Source organism: Amblyomma mixtum, chromosome 3 (genome assembly GCF_055824585.1).
Source record: "Amblyomma mixtum isolate Tamu chromosome 3, ASM5582458v1, whole genome shotgun sequence".
NCBI lineage: Eukaryota > Metazoa > Arthropoda > Arachnida > Ixodida > Ixodidae > Amblyomma > Amblyomma mixtum.
This window is the reverse complement of record NC_143014.1, coordinates 62521172-62542689: the sequence shown is the minus strand read 5'-3', so window position 1 is coordinate 62542689 and position 21518 is coordinate 62521172. Positions and strand designations below refer to the sequence as shown.

Below are 21518 nucleotides of genomic sequence, written 5' to 3'. Positions count from 1 at the left end.
CGCCACTTAACAGGAATTTCAGATATTTTAAGTCAATGCTTTGCTGAGCTGCTTCTCGTGCCTCCTGGCTTGGAAGAGGTACTACTGCACGGGCGGTTCTCGACCGTTGGTTCTCAGAACTGTTGTATAACTCTAAACATTGCAGCATTGAGTTCCATCTTTTCTCGAAGATGAAGTCGATACCATTGCAGAAAGTGGAATAGTAGCGCACGTGAACCGCGTTTCGCTGCGCTAAGTGCTTCTCATCACAAGACCGATGATTTCGCCTCTCCCCACCAGGGGAGCCACGCCGCGCTGCTGTCCTGCTTCCAAACAAGACCTTCATGGAGTTAATGTATTGAGTTTGGGTCGCCTGCTTTCAGTTTGATTCAAGTCTACCAAAAATAGTGCGGAGTGTGCAGAGATTTTAGTAGAGCTATCCTGACAAATCGAGTAAGGGCAGCGCTTCCGCGTAGCCCCGAACAACTAGCCCCGAACTAACATCATCTATGCTGATGATACCACACTCCTGTTTTCTTCTCATGATACCTCAGACTTATTAAGAATTGCTAATAAAGTACTAGAAAAACTACATGTATGGTCGATCAAAAACGGTCTCACAATAAATGCAACGAAAACAAAAGCCATATTATTCCAAGCCAAGAACAGAAACGCTACACTACCTGCAGGCATCACACTTAATGTGGATAAAATTGAACTAGTGAATTCAGTAAAAAGCTTAGGAATTGTCTTCGACCATGACATGTCCTGGAACAGCCATTCATCATCACTTGTAAGTAAACTATCCCAGGTAGTTGGATTAATTTTTTCCCTTAGGTATCTTCCCCGAAATGTAAAATTGCTTATATATAAATCTCTCTCTATGAGTCACTTTAATTACTGCTGTCTTGTCTGGGGTACCACGTCTGCCACAATTGTAGGTCGGTTTTGCTTGAGGGGATGTTTGTAGCGCGACAAAAAACAGACAAGGGACAGAAGACGAACGGGACAAGCGCTAGGTCGGTTACTTGTCCTTCAGAAAAAATTTCTGCGCGCGATGTGCGATGTGAACTGGGATTTCCCAAGTGAACCTTTGTTCCAAGAGCTTAATATATTGAAAGTGCATAATTTATACAACTACATGTTAGTACACGCATACATTAAAGAATGCAAATCGAATAATTTTGCCATCCGTTCAACAGCCAATCTTAAACAAAATCTACTTCACTACCAAACGCGATGTCCGGAATACTGGTAGGTAACACACACGCGAACTAATTACGGTAAGCAAATGATTGCTTACACCCTACCTGCCTTGCTAAATGCACTAATCTCAGAGAATATTGATGTTTTACATGTTTCATTGTCTACTCTACACAATTATTGTTGCCACTAATATTGAGCATGTGTTTATATTATGAACCATTGGGTTAATCATCGTAAACCAGTACTATGTATGTTCCTTGCCTAATGTACTTCTTTTGTGACTGAGTGAGTGATTATATTCATGCTGCTGTATTTTTGAATACTAACCTATGTAGCTTTGCAGATTCACCTTTTTTGTTTGTTATTTTGTTTCTTTGTTTTGTTTCTTTGCTTTGTGCTTTAATGTTTTGAAAGCATTGCCATCCCGCACTGCTGCTGCTGCCAACAAACGGGTTTTAGGACCTGTCAAGCTGATTCCGCAGCTTTTTTCCTCGAACCTGTCCGTTCTCAAATGTATTTTGCAAACGGAAAAATAAAGCACTTACTTAACCGGAGTGACGTGAGCAGACACGAGGACAACATGTATTTGTCGTATTTCGTGGGTTCGTGGTCTTTTACTTCATAGATCTTTGTGTGCAAATACCCGCTTTAGTGCTGTGCTGTAATACCCAGTTTATCAAATTGGCTTTGCTTGCCTACTAAACTTGTTTATTTTGTTGCAAAATCACATCTGTCCTTCCAACGAGCGAAATACGTTTAAAAAATGAACATGACAGCTTAAAAAAATATTCAGCGACGTTCAGGTGGCCTAATGCAGTGAACTTCGTAAGCAGAATGCGCTTTTAGGAGAACGCTTTTCCATTCTATGCTCTTTTATTCGACGCATCCCCCTATGTCCCCCTCCCCATCCCACTTATTCCTCCTGAGAGGCTGGCGTGTGGACCGCTCAGCCCACCGGACAGAAACCCTGAACCAATAGGAGACTACCCGTAGGGCCTTTCTTTTGTCCAGTAAAGTTGCTTCGAGGCCCAGGGCGCTTCTGCTCTGGCGCCGCCACGACACAGGATGATCACAAGGGGCCTTGTTCCGAAGAGCGACCGATAGCGTTCTCGTAAAGGTGTGAATTTTCAGCACTTTATAACGAACTCGGCTGGCTATTTCCGAATTTTGTGGAACAAACCTGTTTACGCTAACTGGCTACAACAGAAACGCACCCGTTGAAGCGTGCGATGTGCTTGACTTCTTTATATGTTTGTGACGACAGCACGAAGAAAAGCGTACGGAGCTGCGATACCAACACGTTTAAAGCAACATCCAGCCATAATACTGGCACTGCTGACTGCGGTAGCGCCATGAGCTGCCGACATTTATGGCACGACATCCATTCGGGCCGCTCGACAGTGCCTTTTTTAATAATACGTGAGCCTCTCCGGCGGCCTTCTGGTCCGCTCGCTTCTGCGCAGCGGCGGCGGGGGCGCCGGGGCAGCCGGTGCTGCAGGGGTGACGACCTCCGGGGCGGCGGCGGCTGCGGCGGCGGGGGTGGCGGTGGCGGCGTCGGCGGGGGTGGCAGTGGCGGTGGCGGCGTCGGCGTCGGCGGGGGTGGCGGCGGCGGCGGCGGTGGAGGAGTCGGCGGGTGTGGCGGTGGCGGTGGCGGCGGCGGCGGCGGCGGCGAAGGACACCGGGACGGTGGCCTGCGGGGCGGCGCCGGCGGTGGTCTCCGGAGCAGTGGCGGTGGTCTCCGGAGCAGTGGCGGTGGTCTCCGGAGCAATGGCGGTGGTGGTCTCCGGGGCGGCGATTGCCTCCGGGGCAGCGATTGCCTCCGGTGCGGCGATGGCCTCCGGGGTGGCGATGGCCGCCCGGGTGGCGATGGCCGCCCGGGTGGCGATGGCCGCCCGGGTGGCGATGGCCTCCGGGGTGGAGATGGCCTCCGGGGTGGAGATGGCCTCCGGGGTGGAGATGGCCTCCGGGGTGGAGATGGCCTCCGGGGCGGCGATCTCCGGCGCGGCGATCTCCGGCGCGGCGGTCTCCGGCGCGGCGACCTCCGGGGCGGCGGCAGGGGGGGCCTCTGGGGCAGCAGGGTCCGCCGGGGTCTCCCGAGGCGCCAGAAAGGCCGGGGGCGCTGCATCGGCCGTGGCAGAGGAACTCCTAGGGAAAGGGATGGCACACATGTAAACAGCAGTGCTGCTTGTATGAGAAACTTTACCTCCCTTAGAGCTTGACTAGATGCATTTGAGACGTGACACGTCGTACTGCAATGCCATCTCTGCATTAATCTTCCATCCCGTACTTCGAACTCCAGCTGCTTTTTATAGCGTGAGCTCAGCTCAGTCTAAATAAGAAAACTCAGCCTTGTGTGCGGCATCCAGGATTAAACTTGCTGAGGTTCTGTTCCACCGCTCTCACGATGTCATTCTGGGCTGCTACTTTCTCACACTTCACCATGCGAACATCGACTTCGCCCATGCTAGCATTGAATTGTCTCTGTTCTCTGCTGCCCGGCCGTTCTACACCTCTCCCCGAGCCGGTAAAATGTTGGTCGCTGAAGGTACGGATATCCCTGCATTCTCTACAGCCCTGGTCCTCCTCTCGTGCACCTGCGGTTCTGATTCGACTGTTCTCCATTTCGACTGATGCTGCTACCCGTCGCCACTGTTTCCTCCTTCCGTTCGCTCTTCTGACTACATGCGATGGCCACAGCGAAGTTCATGCTACGAACCTTTTCGTGCCCATCAGCGCTTCTACATGGCGAATGCCCGCGATAAGTCGAATCAGTCGATCACGTTCTTACATACTCCATCTATGAAGATCCGGCCCCACTCCAGATATATGCCATTGATTCGCGTACTGCTGCACCAAACAAAGACTCCATTTATGTTTTGTATTTCCGATTAATCGATGGCAGTCTTTCGCCAGCCCAACGCTCTCAGCAGCTCGCATTACTCCAGCGTTTCCGTCCGTCCTTCGATTTACTGCACTCCTCGCTTGGCCGCACATCCGTCGTCACTCACTGCATCGACACCGCCCCGCATGTCCCGTGTCGCTAGCGTCCGTATCGCGTGTCGGTCCCTGAACGCAACGTAATTACCAAAGAAAGGGATGACATGCTTCAGCGTGGAGTCATCCAGCCTTTCCACAGCCCCTGAGCTTCCCTCGTTGTTTTCGTGAGGAGGAAGGACGGATCCATCCGCTTTTGATATGATCTTTATTCAAAATTAGGTGATTGACTAGGCCAGGGAAATATTGCTTGACCCCTTTTACAGCAGGGGTGGCAATATTTCGTTACACAACATGAATACAGACATCGATAAAATACAAACGGATGGGGCAATGGAAGATTACACACCATATATAAGCCACTCGTATACACAATGGATAGATGAACAAAAAGAAACAAAATATAAAACGCTTACTTCTGTATCTGGAGAAAAAAAAAAGAAAAAGATACAGAAGAAGCAGTACAAGTGGAAAACACGTGCGTTATCTAAGTAAACATATGACGCAACTTTTGCATGGATATTCTCGTAGCATCTATGTCATTTTGTAGTAGCTGATTTACGGTAGTTAGCAAAGTGAACTTTAGGATCTGTTTTCCATAATGGGTACGACATTTGGCAACTTTCCAGAATCCAGGATGACGTGTGGTGTATGAAACTATGTTTCTATTTAATTCGGCTAATTCAGCCAGGGTTCGGATGTGGTTTATGACGTTCGACCTGTAACATTCGCATAACCTAAAGCCATGCAAGGAGTCCACGCGAGTAACGTTTAGTTTTTTTAATAAGTCAGCTGTACGATATTGGTAAGGCACTTTATTTATAATTATTATGGCATGTTTTTGCTAGACGACCAACTTGTGCATGTTTTCAGTAGTTGTAGTTGCCCACACTAGGATGCCATGGTTAATCAAAGACATGAAGAGCGATTTAAAAACGAAGGCGTTAACGGATGTGGGGTAAGTCGGGGAGTAGCGACGTATAAGACCGATGGTGCTAGATAATTTACTGGACAAATGTTTAATATGACTATCCCATGATATGTTTACAGTGAAGTAAACTCCTAAAGTTTTATAACAGGGTACAACTTCCAGTACACTTTCGTTGAGCTGGAGGGGAGGCTCTTTAATATTCGTGTTTCGTGTATCAAATAAAACTACTTTAGAATTACTGGTGTTTCTTGAAATAGTTGTTATATGACCAGTTCTTAATTTTCGAAAGGGTGCCATTCGCACGAGTACTGAAGTCTGAGCCTTTGCTTCCCGAAAAGAACAATGCTATATCGTCTGCATATAATATGCATTTGTCACGTTCACCTACGCGTACAATTTCGTTAATATATATCATAAAAAGAAACAGACCAAGAATACTACCTTGGGGAACGCCTGTAGTCACCATTTTAACGTCTGATAAATTTCCATTTATATCAACAAACTGTGTGCGATGCTGTAGATACGATGTTAATAATGATAAAGCAAAGTCACGAATCCCATAGTAGTTAATTTTCTGGAGCGATATTTGCTGGTTAACGAGGTCAAAAGCTTCTCAAGTCAAGAAAAATACCTAATACTATACGTCTGCTTTCAAAGTTATCCAATATGGATTCTTTTTGAGAAAGAAAGGCCATTTCTGCTGATCTGCTTTTTCGAAAGCCACATTGTGACGGGCTTATGATACTGTAACGGTCGGTGAAGGATGTGAGACACTCGAGAATAAGTTTCTCAAAACCCTTTGAAAAGACTGGCAAAATTGAAATGGGACGATAATTTGGTAAGTCGTGTCGGTCACCTTTCCTATGTAATACTGTCACTTTGGCGGATTTCATGCACCGAGGAAAAGTTACCTCTGAGATGCAGATGCTGAAAACATCAACTAAGCAAGGAGCGATTAGATCTAGAACATAGTTGACGTGCTTGATCTGAATTCCAGATGCGTCGCAAAATTGGCTATTTTTTGAGGGCATAAATGCAGCTACCACTTCATTATGGGAGAGACTATTAAAGTAAACTGTGCTTTATGGCATCCACATCACAGCTTAGACCATTGTTGATTGTCGGTGTGGAGCTGATGGACAGAAAGTAATTATTAAAGGCATTAGCTAAACCTTTTCTTTTTAGTTCGATGCCATCTCTTAGGAGGCTTGCAATTGGTAGAGGGGCACAGTCTAACACAAATTTCAATTTTTTTTCAAACAGAATCTGACCGCCTTTCAGTTGAACTGAATAATTTGACATAGTAATTGTTTTAAGCCACTCGGAGCTTCGAAGTCCTACTTCGCCAGTACCGCATCGTTCACCGCTCTACAACGGCCTACCACCCTCAAACCAATGGCATGATTGAACTTTTCAATCGCACATCGAGCTACATGATGACCATATATGTTGCCTCTGCTCACTCAGATCGGAACATATGCTTACAATACTGCCGCACAGAGCACAACTGGCTTTTCACCCTCTTTTCTTCTTCACGGCCGTCAGCCTACCTTTACTATGGATACCGTGCTTCCGCATTGGCCGCCCTGACGTGTCCGAATCTCTGGTCCTTTCTCAAGCAGCGACATATGCTGAGGAATGCCGCCAGCTGGCCCGTCTCTTACAATGCAGGACCAGAATCGCCAGAAGCACCTTCGCGCCCCTACCAGTCCTCTTCCGTTCTATACCCCAGACTCGCTCGTGTTGCTTCGCGTTCCGTCAACCCGTACCGGTCTCTACACAGAACTCCTTTCAAGGCACCAAGACTCTTACCGTGTTAACTGCCGGAACCTACAGTGAACAACATTACTGAACCACTTTCGCCGCCCCCGGATGCACGCCATCGTGGCCGTGAAACAGTGCACGTTGACCCCCTCAAGCCGTGCTACGATCCGCCTCTCGTGCGTGCTCCCAAGTCGGCAGGATGCCTCCTTTTTCTCCGGGAGCTAATTGCAGCGTAGTAGCCACGCTCGCTCACTACGGTGAATTGTGTGTATGAAAAAGACGACGACGATCCAGAGGTGTGAAGCTGCTCGCTCGCAGTCCGAACGCTTGACCGCCTGAACCTTCGCAACCTTTGGAAAGCGACCTAGATTCTGCTGAGCCACAACCCCCTCATACATTCCCAACTCCTGGGGTAGATCTCCGTCACTAAAACTACGGAAAACACACGGTTGGAAGCGGAAACCTATTTCCATGTCAAAACAGGAGAAGTTACAGGAGTTGAGAAGATTTTAACCGTCAATTCCACGATTTGCTAATCTGAAGGCCTCCGGTGCTGTGTTTAAAAGCTTTCTTCCATTGCTATGTGCATCAAGTTAGTCTGCTTTCCGGTGGGAATATACCTGCGTTGGCAATAGTAAGCATTGCGTAAATTTAAAGCAGCATACCCCGCCCCTAACACGGAGTGCGCTAGAGGAGAGCTTACTGCCATTTTACTGCAATATAGGGTTGTGAGTGTAGGAGATGACATATTAGAGTAGGGCCATAGCCAAAGCACGGCTGTACCGTTTGAAACGCGAGCTGGTAGATGACATCTCCTGTACCGCAGTCCGCAGACTTGACACGAACGCTCGAATGCGGGGCTTGGACTTTCATAAGCGTCGCTGAGCGCTGGCCGCCGGATATTTGCGGCGGCCGATGAAAGCCGCTGGCCTCCTGCCACTTTAAAATGGTGGACCTTCCGGCCAACGCTCAGCGCATATAATTAATCCCAGCCACTCGCTCAAGCGGCGGTGGTTAGTCTAAGGGCGGAGGTATATCTGGATAGTTGGTGCTGCCTCTAAAGTTTTGAGCGTAAGTTTTTTTTTTTCTTAAATACAACCGCCGTTAATATGGGCTGCTCGAATACTTGAGAGTTTTGCTGGAGACCAAATTTTAATTTTTACAATATATTAAGTCCTGGGAAATATGGAAACTCGCTCTCCAGACAATGGAGAGGCTGAAATGCACATCGCTTGTTGTGGCCAGTGTCTTTTAGTCGCGTTAACTGCACAGCAATGAAAGCAACCTAGACTGTCCCCACCAGACCGTTCGTTTCCTGTATTTTGAGTGGAGTACATAAGAGGAAGGTAGTGCGAAAGTGCATGTGTGATGGCCTTTCTCTTTTAGTGGTTCGATGTTTGGCAGTGCCCCGAAATTTCCGGTCGACGCGACTTACCACGTATCGTACTGCATGAATGACATTGAAGAAACTGCCTCTGCCGCTTGTGCTGGGTCAAAATCCGCATTTAGCAGCTTTAAGCCGACTTTTAATGTAGTTTTGAAAGAACTTCAACGACTGAAATACTGAGAAAATGACCTTTTTTGTGCATAAAACACTGAAATTAATGCTTAAAATTGCAACAAAAATTTCGCCTTCACTGCAGTATATTTGCCGCAGTTTTGTTTCGCGGCACATCTCCTCCAGCCATTCGAAAGAAAGTGGTCAACAGACAGTGCTCGAGCATGAGGGCATGCTCAATTCAGCGTTGAGTAAAGCAGAAATTTGGGCAAGTTGGTACGTATTCCACCTGTATTGGCCAACATTTTTTTTTAGTTTTGTGGACAGGGCGATTGAGCAAGCTTCGAAGGAGTTAGGGGTGCGTATTTTTCGTTATGTTGACGACTATTTGGTGTTTACCCCGCCAAGCAGCCTGCCTAGAATGATAGTCGATGTTCTTAAGGTGTTTAATGAGTACGGACGTGGGCTAAAGTTTACAACAGAGGTACCCACGAACAAGGAACTGCAGTTTCTAGATTTGGTTTTGTTTTCCCGAGGCAATCACGTGTACTGGTGTTATCGGCCAAGATCGGCTAAGCCCTAGTTAAACTTCAGGTCAGGTCATTCCAAGCTTATAAAAGAAGGCATTATCTTGTCTTGCCTGCAGTCTTCACTCAAGAAGTCCTGCCATGAAATGATTGGGGAGAGCATTGCAGCCCAATCAAACAGGTTACGCGCGAATGGCTATCCGGCTCACCTCATTTCAAGGGCAGCGGAGAAATTGCTTAGGCAGGTGAAGTATGGGGCTCGGCCGAGTGCAAGAAATGAAAATAAAAATAAAAGATCGGCAGTGGTTTCATATGCGCACAGCATGTCCCATGGGCTCAAAAAAGTGGCAGGCAGATATGGCGTTGACGTCGTGTTTTCTGCCCCGAAGAAATTAGGCAGGATGTGCAAACAGGTAAGGCAGAGGCAGGAGAGAAACAAAAGGGCTTGTCAGGTGCGCCATGTTTCCCCTTATGTACCTTGCGAGGTAAAGGTAGTATACCAAATTCCCTTCTCGTGTGGCGCCACATATATTGGCCAAACAGGAAAGATGCATCAACAAGCGACTCATGGAACATGAGAACACCAGAAAAAAAGACCCCCTGTCACACGTGGCGGTCCACTGCAGAAAGTGCAAATGTAAACATGAAAAAGATTACGAAAAAAGAAAATCAGAAGAAGACCCTCTCGCTAAATGTGCATTCCGTTGCAAGAAATGCAAATGTATCCCCGACTATAAGAACACCAATATCACGTTCCGCCATAGTGATAAGATGACGCGAGAAGTTATTGAAGCTTTTCTTATACGTGAGAAAGGCGCAACGCGCATTAGTTGCCCATCGGTCGCCCTTTCCGAAGGGGAGATTTGGTATCTGGCGTCACATGTGGCATGAGTTGACTATGGTGGCGGTTAATCTTTCCTAACTCTGTTTATATATTTGTGTGTTTTTTTCAATAAACCCAGTTGTTAGTCAGCGCCTGTTTGTCTTTACCCCTCAGTTTCCACGTCCCGTCTTTGTTGCGCTGTTTCAAAAATGAAAAAATCAATTCAGCGTACCTGTTGGAAAGCTACCAGCACAACTGTCTCCAAATACCACGCACTGGTTGGGCACGCTAAAGAACCCCAGGGGGTCGAAATTCCCAGAGCCCTTCACTACGGCGTCTCTCATAGCCTGAGTCGCTTTGGGACGTTAAACCCCATAAACCAAACCATCTTTTCAGAGTTCTTGGTAATGCTTTGGCCACTTGATACAAAGCGTGCGTTGCTTATCGAGCGGCCGTAGTAGTGCCTGAAGTATTAATCTGAAAAGTTCAAGAAAAGGAGTCGAACGTAATAACTTGTGGGAGGGAGCAGGTCTAGCAGCTGAAAGGTTGCATTGGTATGCTACTCTCTGAACAGCGCACCAAGCACTGCGCCGCACCAGTCTTCGCATCACGTTCGGGTTTCTTTTCGGGCGCGTCTCGTTTTTTCACCTTCCGACCGGTTTGAAGCAAATGAAGCAGCGGCGTGTAGATTAAACGGAAAGTGATACCCATAGACCTGGCGCCGGATGGTCGGACTCGTCGGGCAATCTTACGTGTTTGGCTGCGAGGCTGAAGGTTTTCAGCCATCCGAATTTCTACTGCGTTAAGCCTGAATTCCAAATGAGTCTCCTTCCCACCTCTAAATGGAAAACTTGGAGGTGAAAAAAAAAAGGGGGGGGGGGGGGATTGTCGACGTTTACCCTCGTCCACTGCCGGCACGCCGAAACGACGTCGTTTTCAAAATCCTTCGCAGTCTCGTGTAAAGGGATAAATGAAGACACTCGTCGTGTTTCTTATGGTTCCTGTATGAGGTAGTGCTACTCTTTGGTGGTGCTGCCCTTCTCGCTTTAGCACTTTCTTCTTTCGCTGTCTTCTGCATCTACGAGAGGCTCAGTCCGCCCCCAAGAATTCATCGCTCGGACTATAGGAGTGGTTTTTATTTGGCGTCGGAAACGAGCAAAAATTTCACCGCATGTGCAATACATGGCCGCGTCGTAACCAGTCGCATGAAGGATTGCATGAGCCATTAACGACTGGCTGGAATGGAGCTCATTGTAAACTGATCATTCTGTAAACGGGGCAAAAAACACCAGCAATGCTTCGCGTTACTGACATCCGTAGAGAAGTTTCGACCCTTATCGGAGGTGCTCGCAAGCAGTAGAGCGGCTCGAGGAGGTTAGAGGGAATGTCATTACCATCTCAGTCAGAGGTTGTTTGTCAGGGAGCTTCTTTGCCAACTCGTCCCTTTGTGATTCCCTACCATCGTCCTGTTGCGAGACGCCATTTGTGCCTCAAGGATGGCGTAGCTCTGGGGTATGGATGTGAATCCCTATAATTTATGCCTGAGACAAGACTGATATGCATACGTGGAAGCTTGGTTGGGGATGCTAGTGGCCCAAACTATCGAAAGCGTCGCAACTTGGTATAGAGGGAGAAAAGATGCTCGTTGTTGTCAGGAAGGTTGCGGAGAGTGTAATAAGTGATGCCACCGTCAACGGGAGCAGATTGAGTGGCGTTAGAGAGAAGTGAAACCTCAAGTTCGTGCAGATGAAGAGGAATGCGAGGTCGCTGTTTTTGAAACCTGCGTAAACGGTAAGAGGGTCTGAGAGGAAGGGGGGTAAAGATGCTCAAGGGTTGCGATGATCTATGTGCCCTTTATGCCAACCTCTCCTACTGTTTTTTTTTTTCTCCTGGCCGGATGCTCTGCTAACGGGTTTCTTTCCCATCCCCTCCCACACTGCTGGGACCTGGCTGGACTGGCTTGGAGCGTGAGGTGAAGACGCCCAGCGTCTGCTCGCGTAGCAGGCCAACGACGTCTCAGGCACCTAAGTTTTGTGCCCGAATAGAGTACCATACTTCTACCACTACACCAAGGCGCCAAAAAATTGTGCCCGTGGATGAAAATGACGCAGTTGACGTCACCTAAAATTGTGAAACAGGGAATCGAAACTTCTTAGCGTTTCCTTGTGCCAGGCGGTTCCAGGCAGCGGAAACAAGGCAAGCAGCCAGCTATAATAAGGAGCCATGGTGGCATGGCGGCAAGCTTTGACCTTTCCCGGAGCTGCTCGCAAGCAATAATGGGCAGAGCGGCTCGAGAAGGACAGAAGGAATGTCACTGCCATCTCAATCAGGGGGTGTTTCTCAGGGAGCTTCTTTGCCAACTCATCCGTTTATGGTTGCTTACCAACGCTCTGTTTGGGGAGGCCATTTTGTGTCTCAAGGATTGCGTAGCTGTGTGGTATGGATGCGATAATTTATGCTTGAAACGAGACTTATATGCCTGGATGGAAGCTGTGTTGGGCAATCTCGTGGCCCAGACTGTCGAAAGTGTCGGAAGTCGGTAGAGAGGGAGAGGATGAGCTCTTTTTCTTTGTCAGGAAGGTTGCGGAGAGTGAATAAAGTAATGCCATCCTCAAAGGGAGCAGATTGAGTGGCGTTAGAGAGCAGTGCAGCCTCAAGATCGCGGAGTTGAAAAAAGGACGTCGAGATCGCTGTTTCTGTACCCTGCGTATGTGGGGTAGAGGAGCAGAGAGGAGGGGGAGGTCAAGATGCTCAAGGGTTGCGATGACTTAGGTGCCCATTATGCCAACCTTTCTCTCTATTTATTCTCCTGCTCGGACGCTCTACAATTGGTTTTCTTTCCCGACCTCTCCCACACTGTCCGGACCTGGCTGAACTTGCTAGGAGTTGAAGGTGAAGAAGACTAAAAGCGTCTGCTCGTGCAGCAGGCGATCGACGTCTAAGCGCCTGAGTTTTGTGCCCGAATAAAATACCATACTTCTACTAGTGCACTACGGCGCCAACAAATTGCGCCCGTGGATGAAAATGACGCAGATGACGTCACCCAAAACTGTGATCCTGAGCATCGAAGCCCCTGGCATTCCTTGCGCCAGGTGGCCCCACGCAGCGGAAGTGAGGCAAGCAGCCAAAAAAAAAAAAATGTCAGAGAGCGTGACGTGACTCTCTCAGCCTCCGCAGGCCATCCTCCTCTCACGACGCTGCCTTCTTTCTCCGAGGGGCCCCAGCGCACTGAATCTTGGAAATTAGGGCTTTCATGGTTACCATTCTGCATGCCATGGCTTGATTCATGGAGCGTTTTAGTGAACTTGCGTGCTCCGGTGCAGCGCATGTCCGGCGTTTCTGGCGGAATTCGTATCAACGCATCAAGCGCATATCAGGTTCCATGTGCTGCGCCGGATGCACATCTCAGATTTCAAGCGCAGGCGTGTCGCTGCGCAACGAGCTAAAGTGAAACTCGACTAACAGCTCCCGCTGCCCCGTCACGTGAGGGCCTCTTTCGTATGATGTTTTCCATTATATTTTTAAAGCGAGAGCTTTGTTAGCCTAGCGGCGCCGATTTCTCTGTATCTGCAAGAATGACCTTGAACAGGTGGGGCGGAGCTGCGTAAGTAATCACGTGACGTACCACGTGACTAGCAGCAGCTCCGCCGTCACCGCGGCCGCCGCGTGCTGCCTATCCAGTGTCTCGCTATGGATGACGAAGCAAGTCAGCCGGAGCCGACGTCCTCGAGAATGGGTACTCGCAGATGTCGGGCCGAGTGTGATCATCCGGTCGACATTGCCAACCGTGCGAAGGATTTAGCAATCGGTAGAGAGCGTAAACGCGCTAAACGGGCAGTTGAAACCGATGAAGAGCGTGAGCTTCAAAAGCAAAGGAAAGGCGCATAACTGGCCTCCTGGGACAGTGGACAACTCAGTCGCACTTTAAGCTACGTGGCGGTAGTGACAGATGTGCGCTGCACGCGCTGGCATTCAGAACGTTGTGGCAGAAACTCGGCACTGAAGCAATAGGCTGTCGGCTTTCATTGTGTTCATTGGCGTTGGCTTTGACAAAGTTTTTGGAAACCGAATTTTTTCAATGTATTTACGCCTCATTAATATGGAAACTCGCTGTCTGGACAATGCATAGGGTGAAAATGCCATAGTTATAATTGGGATCATTGTCTTTTTTGTCACGTTAATTGCACGACGATCAAACCAAGACTGCCCCAACGAGATCTTTCCTCTATTTTGAGTCGAGTACATGTGCACCAGCGGAAGGTGATTTGAAAGTGCGGATGCCTGTGTGATTGCCTTATTTGTAGTTTAATCTTTGGAAGTGTCAAGGTCCCCGGTCGGCGAGCCTTACCAGTTACAGTGATTTTTGAGGAAAGGAAACGGGGCGGTAATTGTCTCACTTCTCGTAAGGACTCCGCAACTGTGCCGTGAGGAAAGGGAGGAAGGTAGGAATGACAGAAAGAGGGAAGTGCTGTAGTGGAGGGCTCCGGAATAATTTCGACCACCTGGGGATCTTTAACGTGCACTGACGTCGCACAGCACACGGGCGCCTTTTGAGTTTCGCCTCCATCGAAACGCGGCCGCCGCGGCCTGATTCGAACCCGGGTTTTCCGGCTCAGTAGCCAAGTACCCTAACCTCTGAGCCACCGCGGCAGGTACCATTTGCCGCATTGCATGAATGACTTAAAAAAAAAAAACTTTGCCGCTTGCGCTTCGCTGAAAGGTGACAGTCTAAGAACGTTGGTGAAAGCCCCATTCAGCAGCTTTCAGCTGACTGTGTACAGATATGTACTAGACGTTCCCAGGTAGCACCGAACATTAGAGTAATGTTATAATAATAATATGAAGTTGCGCTAGCAGTGTGCTGCATCCGAACTTTAAATTAATGTTAGAATTTAATAAATAGCGTTCTATGTTACGTCAAAAACATTGGTTTAAGATTTTAAGTAAACATTATTCTAATGCTCACTTTGAAATGTTATTATAATGCCATAACTTCCCAAATAATGTTATACACTCTATAATAAACATTGCCTTATTGTTCCAGATAAACATAACGTTCATGTTACATTTATGCATGTTGTTAAACTGTTTCATGTCAGGGGAGGGTTATTGAACGCATGTTTGTAACATTACAAAAACGTTAGAAAAAATGACAGGACAAACATTGAAATAACGTTTGACCTAAACAAAATGTAAGAGGGCTAGTCAAATGAAAGTGAGCCAACCCACCCTGCGCAATAATTGTTCGGTCCATTATCTGCGAGGCATGCGCGTAGAACACAGGCATCTCCAATTTGCGAAAGTGGCACACAGGTGTGAGGATAATCGTTCTTGAATGTTCTCATACATACACTGGGTTGAACACGGTTGCGTGACGTAATGGACACTGTAAAAGTTGAACAACGTAGTGTCATGAGGTTTTTGACAACTGAAGGTGTTTCCCAACAAGAAAATAGTCGCCCTATGGCTGCTGTGTAGGGTGAACATTGCATTTCATTGCGCTCTGTGGAATGTTGGACCAAACGGTTAATTCAAAGAAGGACGTGAAAGTTGCAAAGATGATCCAAGACCGGGCCAGAGCCACTGCTCAATCAGCCCCAAAACAATTTCAGTGGGTGATGATCTGATTAGACAAGAACACAGGATAAGCATCGAGGAATTGGCAGAGCGTGTGAACATTAGACTGTCTCAGTTATGGACTCTTGTGTGTCCAATGGATGCCAAAGATTTGGAATGACCGCCGGAAAACGGAGGTTTGGCGCTGCCTTGACTCACCTGATTCGGTATCACAATGAGGGTGATGACCTAAGCAGTTTTATGAGACGGGTATCACGCGACTCGTTAGTCAATGGGAGAAATGTATAAATGCTCATGGAGACTACTTTTAAATAAAGCACCCCGCTTGTCACATGCTCGCATTGGCTCACTTTCATTTGACTTGCCCTCGTAACATTAATGTTTAGGTGCTACCTGGTTTCTTGCATTGTGAACAATTTTAGTAGCACACACTATGAGACAGCTTGACTTGTCTCATGAATGCCGTTATATTAAAGATGATGGCGACCAGAATATTTCTCTTGAAGCTACCGAGATTTTGTATAACTTCCGCTTCCTTAATTGCAAACCACACGTATATGGGGACCTTATTTGTGAAGTGTTTTTTATTGCAGGAATACATTTAACAACTATATTTTCACCTTTCTGGATCTTCGTCCATCCGTTCGTTTGAGTGGGATTAACCGAACCCACGCCTTTTAGGTGCCAGTATAAGTAGTGGACGCTAAAGTCGTTTGCGCTGACGCAAGCAGACGGCGCTGCTGCTGCCGAAATCGAAGGAACAAAGAGGAGGAAAGTGCAGGAGCCTGGCTACTGGCTCCCACTGGACCACCATCACCACTGCGTGCAGAGAAAACAACCATGTCCGCCGAAGAGATTGCTGCAGCAATAGATACCCCTAGTTGCCCCTGTCTGTCATCTTCTGTCATCTGGCCTACTGGTGTTAGAAGCTTATGCAAAGGGCACTTAATTGCTCATGTAACAGCTTGCAGTTAGAGCGACGCTATCAACAACAGGGTTTCTAAAAACTGACGCTAATTTTGTGCGCAGCGAAAAGGAGGAAACGAAATGTGGATGCAAAATACACCGCATGAAAGGGAAATTTTATCAACCTATGAATGAACAATATCCTCACAAGATAACCAAAGCGAGACTCCTTGAAAATGTTGCAGCTTTTTATCTTTTTCGAACGCGCAGATTATCTTTGTGATACGTTTTCTATTGTGTTCGAGCACACATTCGTAGCCTCCCACGCATGTGCTCATTTCTGTGCCTGCACGTGCTTGTGTCCGTGTTTGCTCTCTTCGTATGTGATACCTTATGTATGTGGTTGACTCGTAGCATGCAAAAATGTCTTAACTATGCTTGTCCCAATGCTAGCATCCTCGTTCCTCGCATCCACCTGACTGACCTTACCTGGAATGCGTGGCATCATTGGAATGTAAATGAAATTAAAACAAATGGTTGCACTGAGAACAACGAGGATTTTAAGTAGGTGCGTCGCACACCCTACGCCATTGCTGCTGTCATGTGGATCCTTACAAGGGGTGTAACGAAAAGAGCATATAAAGGTTCCTTTATTGGCAACCTTCCGTGTGTATGGATGAGATCAAAACACTGAACAGCACGCAAGCATTCCTGCAGTAAGGTTCCACAGATTAGACAACTAGTGATTTATTACGGACGGCTCGCTTTATGGACGATCTTATTCGGGAACAAAGGTGTGGGGCACAAGGACTGCAAGGTGCTCAGAAAAAGCAAAGTTCGCAAATGCTGTGCGTATACCTTTTCAATCCTAGCCGCCGCAGCCAAGATCGAAACGTTACTAGTCATCAGCTAATGGGTCCGGTTGGCCATCTCTTTGACATCGATAAATGAGGCAGTGCGTATTGAGTGAAGTCGCAAGTTCAGCTGCCTTTTGCAGCCTTTTTGTTGCACTGCTGCAGCTTAAACCTTTGCTTGTGACTTCTTGATAGCGTTGTCATGTGTGTAGCACCGGGGTCGATTTGGTACAACTACTCTAAAAGTAAGACAACACTGTTTCTGAGATTACTTACAGTTTCATGTGACAAAATCGCAGTCAACAGAAATGTTTTCTTGCTATGTCATCACAGTTTGTCAGGTCGCCCATTGAGAAAAAGGATATTGCTCCTGATAAAACCGAGTGTTCCAGTCTCCATCCGTGTTTTGTCTACCGACAGTGGCACTTCTTGCATCACAGAGAAGAGGTGAATGTAGTCACCCTTGTTAGCATCGTTCCCAATTAACCCTTTATGAAGCATGACTGACAGTTTATGAGGTTTGCCATGCATACAAATGGTAAATTTGAATACGGAATGACTCTAGCAACTGACCGATATTAATTTCGAGTCATTTCAAAACTGGTTTTTGAAGAAGGAGTGGTACAAATATGTGCCACTACCTTCACAACGAAAACTCATAATTGATGCATATTTGTACTGCTGTCCTTTGACTTATAAAAAAATCATTAGAGCTTAAAAACCTAACCGAAGAAGAGGTACTGTGGAGACAACTGCAAACTGAAACTCTCCCTGATACCGCTGTCCTAAACCATGTGCACTCTGATAGATTTAGGCTGGAATGCAGCAATTGCGGCGGCAAAGCCACCGTAGACCACATCTTCTGGGACTGTCCGACAGACAGGCCATCAATATTGCTTCAGAGGCTCGCGCATCCGGTCCCGGGGGAAACCTTGCTGCTCGGCTCCGACCTGGAAACCTGAATACAGGTCGTGACAAGAGCCCAAGAGGTCGCCACTATTCTCTACTGATGGCCACCTAGCAAAATAAACAAAGCCACTTGTAACTCAAGCTGATAATAAGTTTTCCAATCCAGTTATAGAGCTGAAAAATGCTCCAAAAACTTTTACGACCAATTCACTGGTGCAACGGCTTAATGCATTGACGCACAATAAAACTTGGCTTCTAACTTCGAATCACCAAGTTCATGCGGATCCGCTTTTGCATAGTCGAGCACGTACACCTACAGCATCTTTGTTCTGCGGATTGCTGAAGATGTAGATCCCTAATACTTTCCTTCCGAGAACTGTGGCTGAGGCTTTTTTCTTTGTTATGAACCCTTGTGCTTCATAGTAGCAGTGCTTTAAAAGGCTTACTTTTAACTGCCTCAGTTTAACCTGTGGGGCCCCACTCTGAAACGAAGTAAATAGCATTTGCCGTCATTTTGTCCCAGCTGTGGTCGCCGAAGGTTTCTGGAGGAGTTATGGGGCGACCGATTCAGTGTAGTGTTTTTATTCGAAAGGACGCTGTACTGTTGCACCACTGGCTGTGAATATAAAAAGCACAAGAAAATGTGTTGCTTCTGATCCATCGCGACCTAATACAACCTCTTGTTGAGAAAGGCACCAGCCTGAAAAGTGGATATTACTATACTATACTGCGCTCGTAAACCTCCGCATGTATTTGTAACACTGCGTTACTGAGGCTGACGCCGCGAGCCAGCCGCTTGGGGGAACGCTGTCAGTCAAACTCCACTTGATAACAGTTTTGTCATCGAAGCCCAATTAAATTTGTGTATAATTGGAATTGAATAACTAGGGGCCGTTTTAGAAACGAGTAAATTTAGTTCACCCAGCAGGCATCAGGAATACATCTTTTTCCGCCCTGGGGCCAAATTGCGCCGAGTCGAAATATACATATATGCCTTTGCAAAAACAATTTTTTTTTCCAGTCACTCTCAAACGGGAGCAGAGTTTCGCTACTGTTTTCCTCGCGCCGCTCGCGCTGGTGTCAAATGTTCCACATCGTTGCGGCGCAGCCAACTTTACAGGTGCAGATGTGCAGTCACCTGGTGCCATCTGCTCGTGCGGTCTCTTACTGGTGCTGTCACTGGCGGTGAGCGATACTCGGCGGCGGCACACGCCGTGCTAAAAGTATCTGTTTAGCATAGCGTGTACTGTGTTGAGCTTAACTAAATTCATGGCGATCCTGTTCATGCCACGATGCAGCAAAACGCCGCGAAAATCGCCGAAGGTTTCCGGACGAGTTATGGGGCGACCGAGTTTTCAGTCTTGTGTTTCGAAAGGACGCTGTACTGTTGAACCACTGGCTGTGAATATAAGAAGCACAAGAAAATGTGTTGCTTCTGATTCATCGCGACCTAATATCGGCTTAAGAAAAAGCAACCGAAGTACCGAACACCACCGGCTTTGCCCAAATCATGAATCCTACCACACAATGGGGCCGCTTTCCCGCAGAACTTGGAACATAATGGCGGACCTTCGCGCAACTCTGCTCCCTGCAAGTGCATATGCAGGAAACACACTAAAACACACAGTACACGCACGACACCTGTTAGCGAAGCAAAAACATGACTCTACTTTACACCGGCGGTTAAACTTAAAAGCTACGCGGGATGTTGCCGTAATTGCAGTTACAAAGTCAATGCACGGCTTTCCTCAGCGCATGGGCAGCACACGGCCGCGTCGTAACCAGTTGCATGAGGGATTACATGAGTCATTACCGACTGAGCGGAATGGTAACCTGACTATGGCATAATCGAGGCACAAAACATCGGCAAAACTTCGCGTTTTTTGATATCCGTCGACAAGCTTTGATCCGTACTGGGAGTGCTCGCAAGCAATAACGGGAGGCGGCTCCAGGAGGAAAAGGGGAATGTCACTACCTTCTCAGTACAGAGTGTGTTTCCCAGGGTGCTTCTATGCCAACTCGTCCGTTTATAGTGGTGCCTACCGCCGTTCGGTCGTGGGAAGCCATTTTGTCTCTTAAGAATTGCATAGATTTCATGGACAAGAAGATGGGAAATGTTTGCCTGAAGACAAGACTTATATGCACGCCAGCTGTAATGGACAATCTCGTGGCTGACAGCCGAAAGTGTCGCCACTCGGAATAACACTGCGGCGTCGCAAAATTGTGCCTGCGGAACGGAATGACGCAGTTGACCCCCGAAATGGTTAATCTGAGCATCCAAGCTGCCTAGCGTTTCCTTGCGCCAAGCGGCCCCATGCGGCGGAAATCGAGGAAGCAACCACCTGTAAGGAACTAAGCTTTTTTTAGATACCACTGTCAAGCAGCGCTGAACAGCAAGAGCGAGTTTCCTTCTCCCCCTCTATATGCTTGCGACCAGCACGACACGGAGACTGGAGCGGCGGAGCCCTTCTGGCCGCGGTGACCTGGTAGTTTTTTTGTGTCAACGTTCATTGTGAGGTTGCAGCTTTGAACGTGTTCATGAAAAGCGTGACGAAAATGCGATGTGCTCACTTTGTTGAACAAACGAACCTGAAGTCGCTACGTCGCTCGTTTTCATTTCGTGCAGGCTATGATCGAGGCAGGGGCCCGTGTGCAATCGCTCGTGTTCAGTAGACATACAGGCTATCAGACAGGATGACAAGCGAAGCTGAGAGAAAAGCCCGAAAGTCAATTTTCCACTTCGGCAGGACGAAAATCTGCAGCGCAGCATTTTTTTGAGCGGTGCTGTTGAGCCTCGCATGTTACTCACTTGGTCTTGAGGAAGGAGCCATCCATGCGGCCCACCATGCCCAGGTTGGGGTCCACGTTGTCGGGGAGTGCGAGCTGCCGCTGGTCCTGCGCTGCTCCGGGGACCTCAGCGCCGGCGGCATCGCAGTAGCTTTCAAGCGTCGCAGTGGAGCGCGCAGGGGGAGGCCAGGTCTGCGTGTCAGTGGGAAAGGGGAAGTCGGTGTTTGCGTCAAGACTTTCCCGTTCAGAGCAGGCGGGCGTGGTGTAAGCAGGGCCACAGTGCGGTGGGCAGAAGGGGGCGAACCCTGTGCAAACGTATGCCTGAGGTTGCCGGCGGCGCCTGCTTTTAATTAACAGTGTCTTATATTGGGAAGAGCGTCTTCGAAAAAACGGCTGCGCCTCTCGGCTGCTACAGCCTTTGAGATAAGGAGCGCTTTTTACTTTTGAGTTGCCGTTTTAAGGTCGGGCGGATCTGTGGTTTGAGCTCTGTTTTTCTTACATTTTTCGTCGAAAATTGGGATCCTTCATGGTTTTCATTTTGCAAATCTTTCGGGGCGGGGGGGAGGGGAGGGGGGAGGGGGGAATTTAATTACGAATTGAGAATTGTGGGGTTTAACGTTCTGAGTCGACGCATGGGCTATGAGGGACGCCGTAGTGGAGGGCTCCTTGTTAATTTCGATCACCTGGGATTCGTTAACGTGCACTGACATATCATAAAGCACACCGACGCCTTTTGCGTTGGTCAGTCAAAATCGAGGTTGTG

General features: G+C 47.9%; 1 protein-coding gene across 1 annotated transcript in view; it reads right to left on the bottom strand.

The window, feature by feature from the left end:
* Positions 1-2594: 2594 nt before the first annotated feature.
* LOC149350400 (uncharacterized) overlaps positions 2595-21518 on the bottom strand; it is a 31384-nt gene continuing 12460 nt past the window's right edge. The window contains exons 9-10 of the mRNA XM_089575528.1: positions 20778-20947; positions 2595-3330 (exon numbers count right to left, since the gene is read on the bottom strand). Of these exons, the coding sequence (XP_089431654.1) occupies positions 2595-3330; positions 20778-20947 (906 nt within the window). The remainder of the gene's footprint in view (positions 3331-20777; positions 20948-21518) is intronic.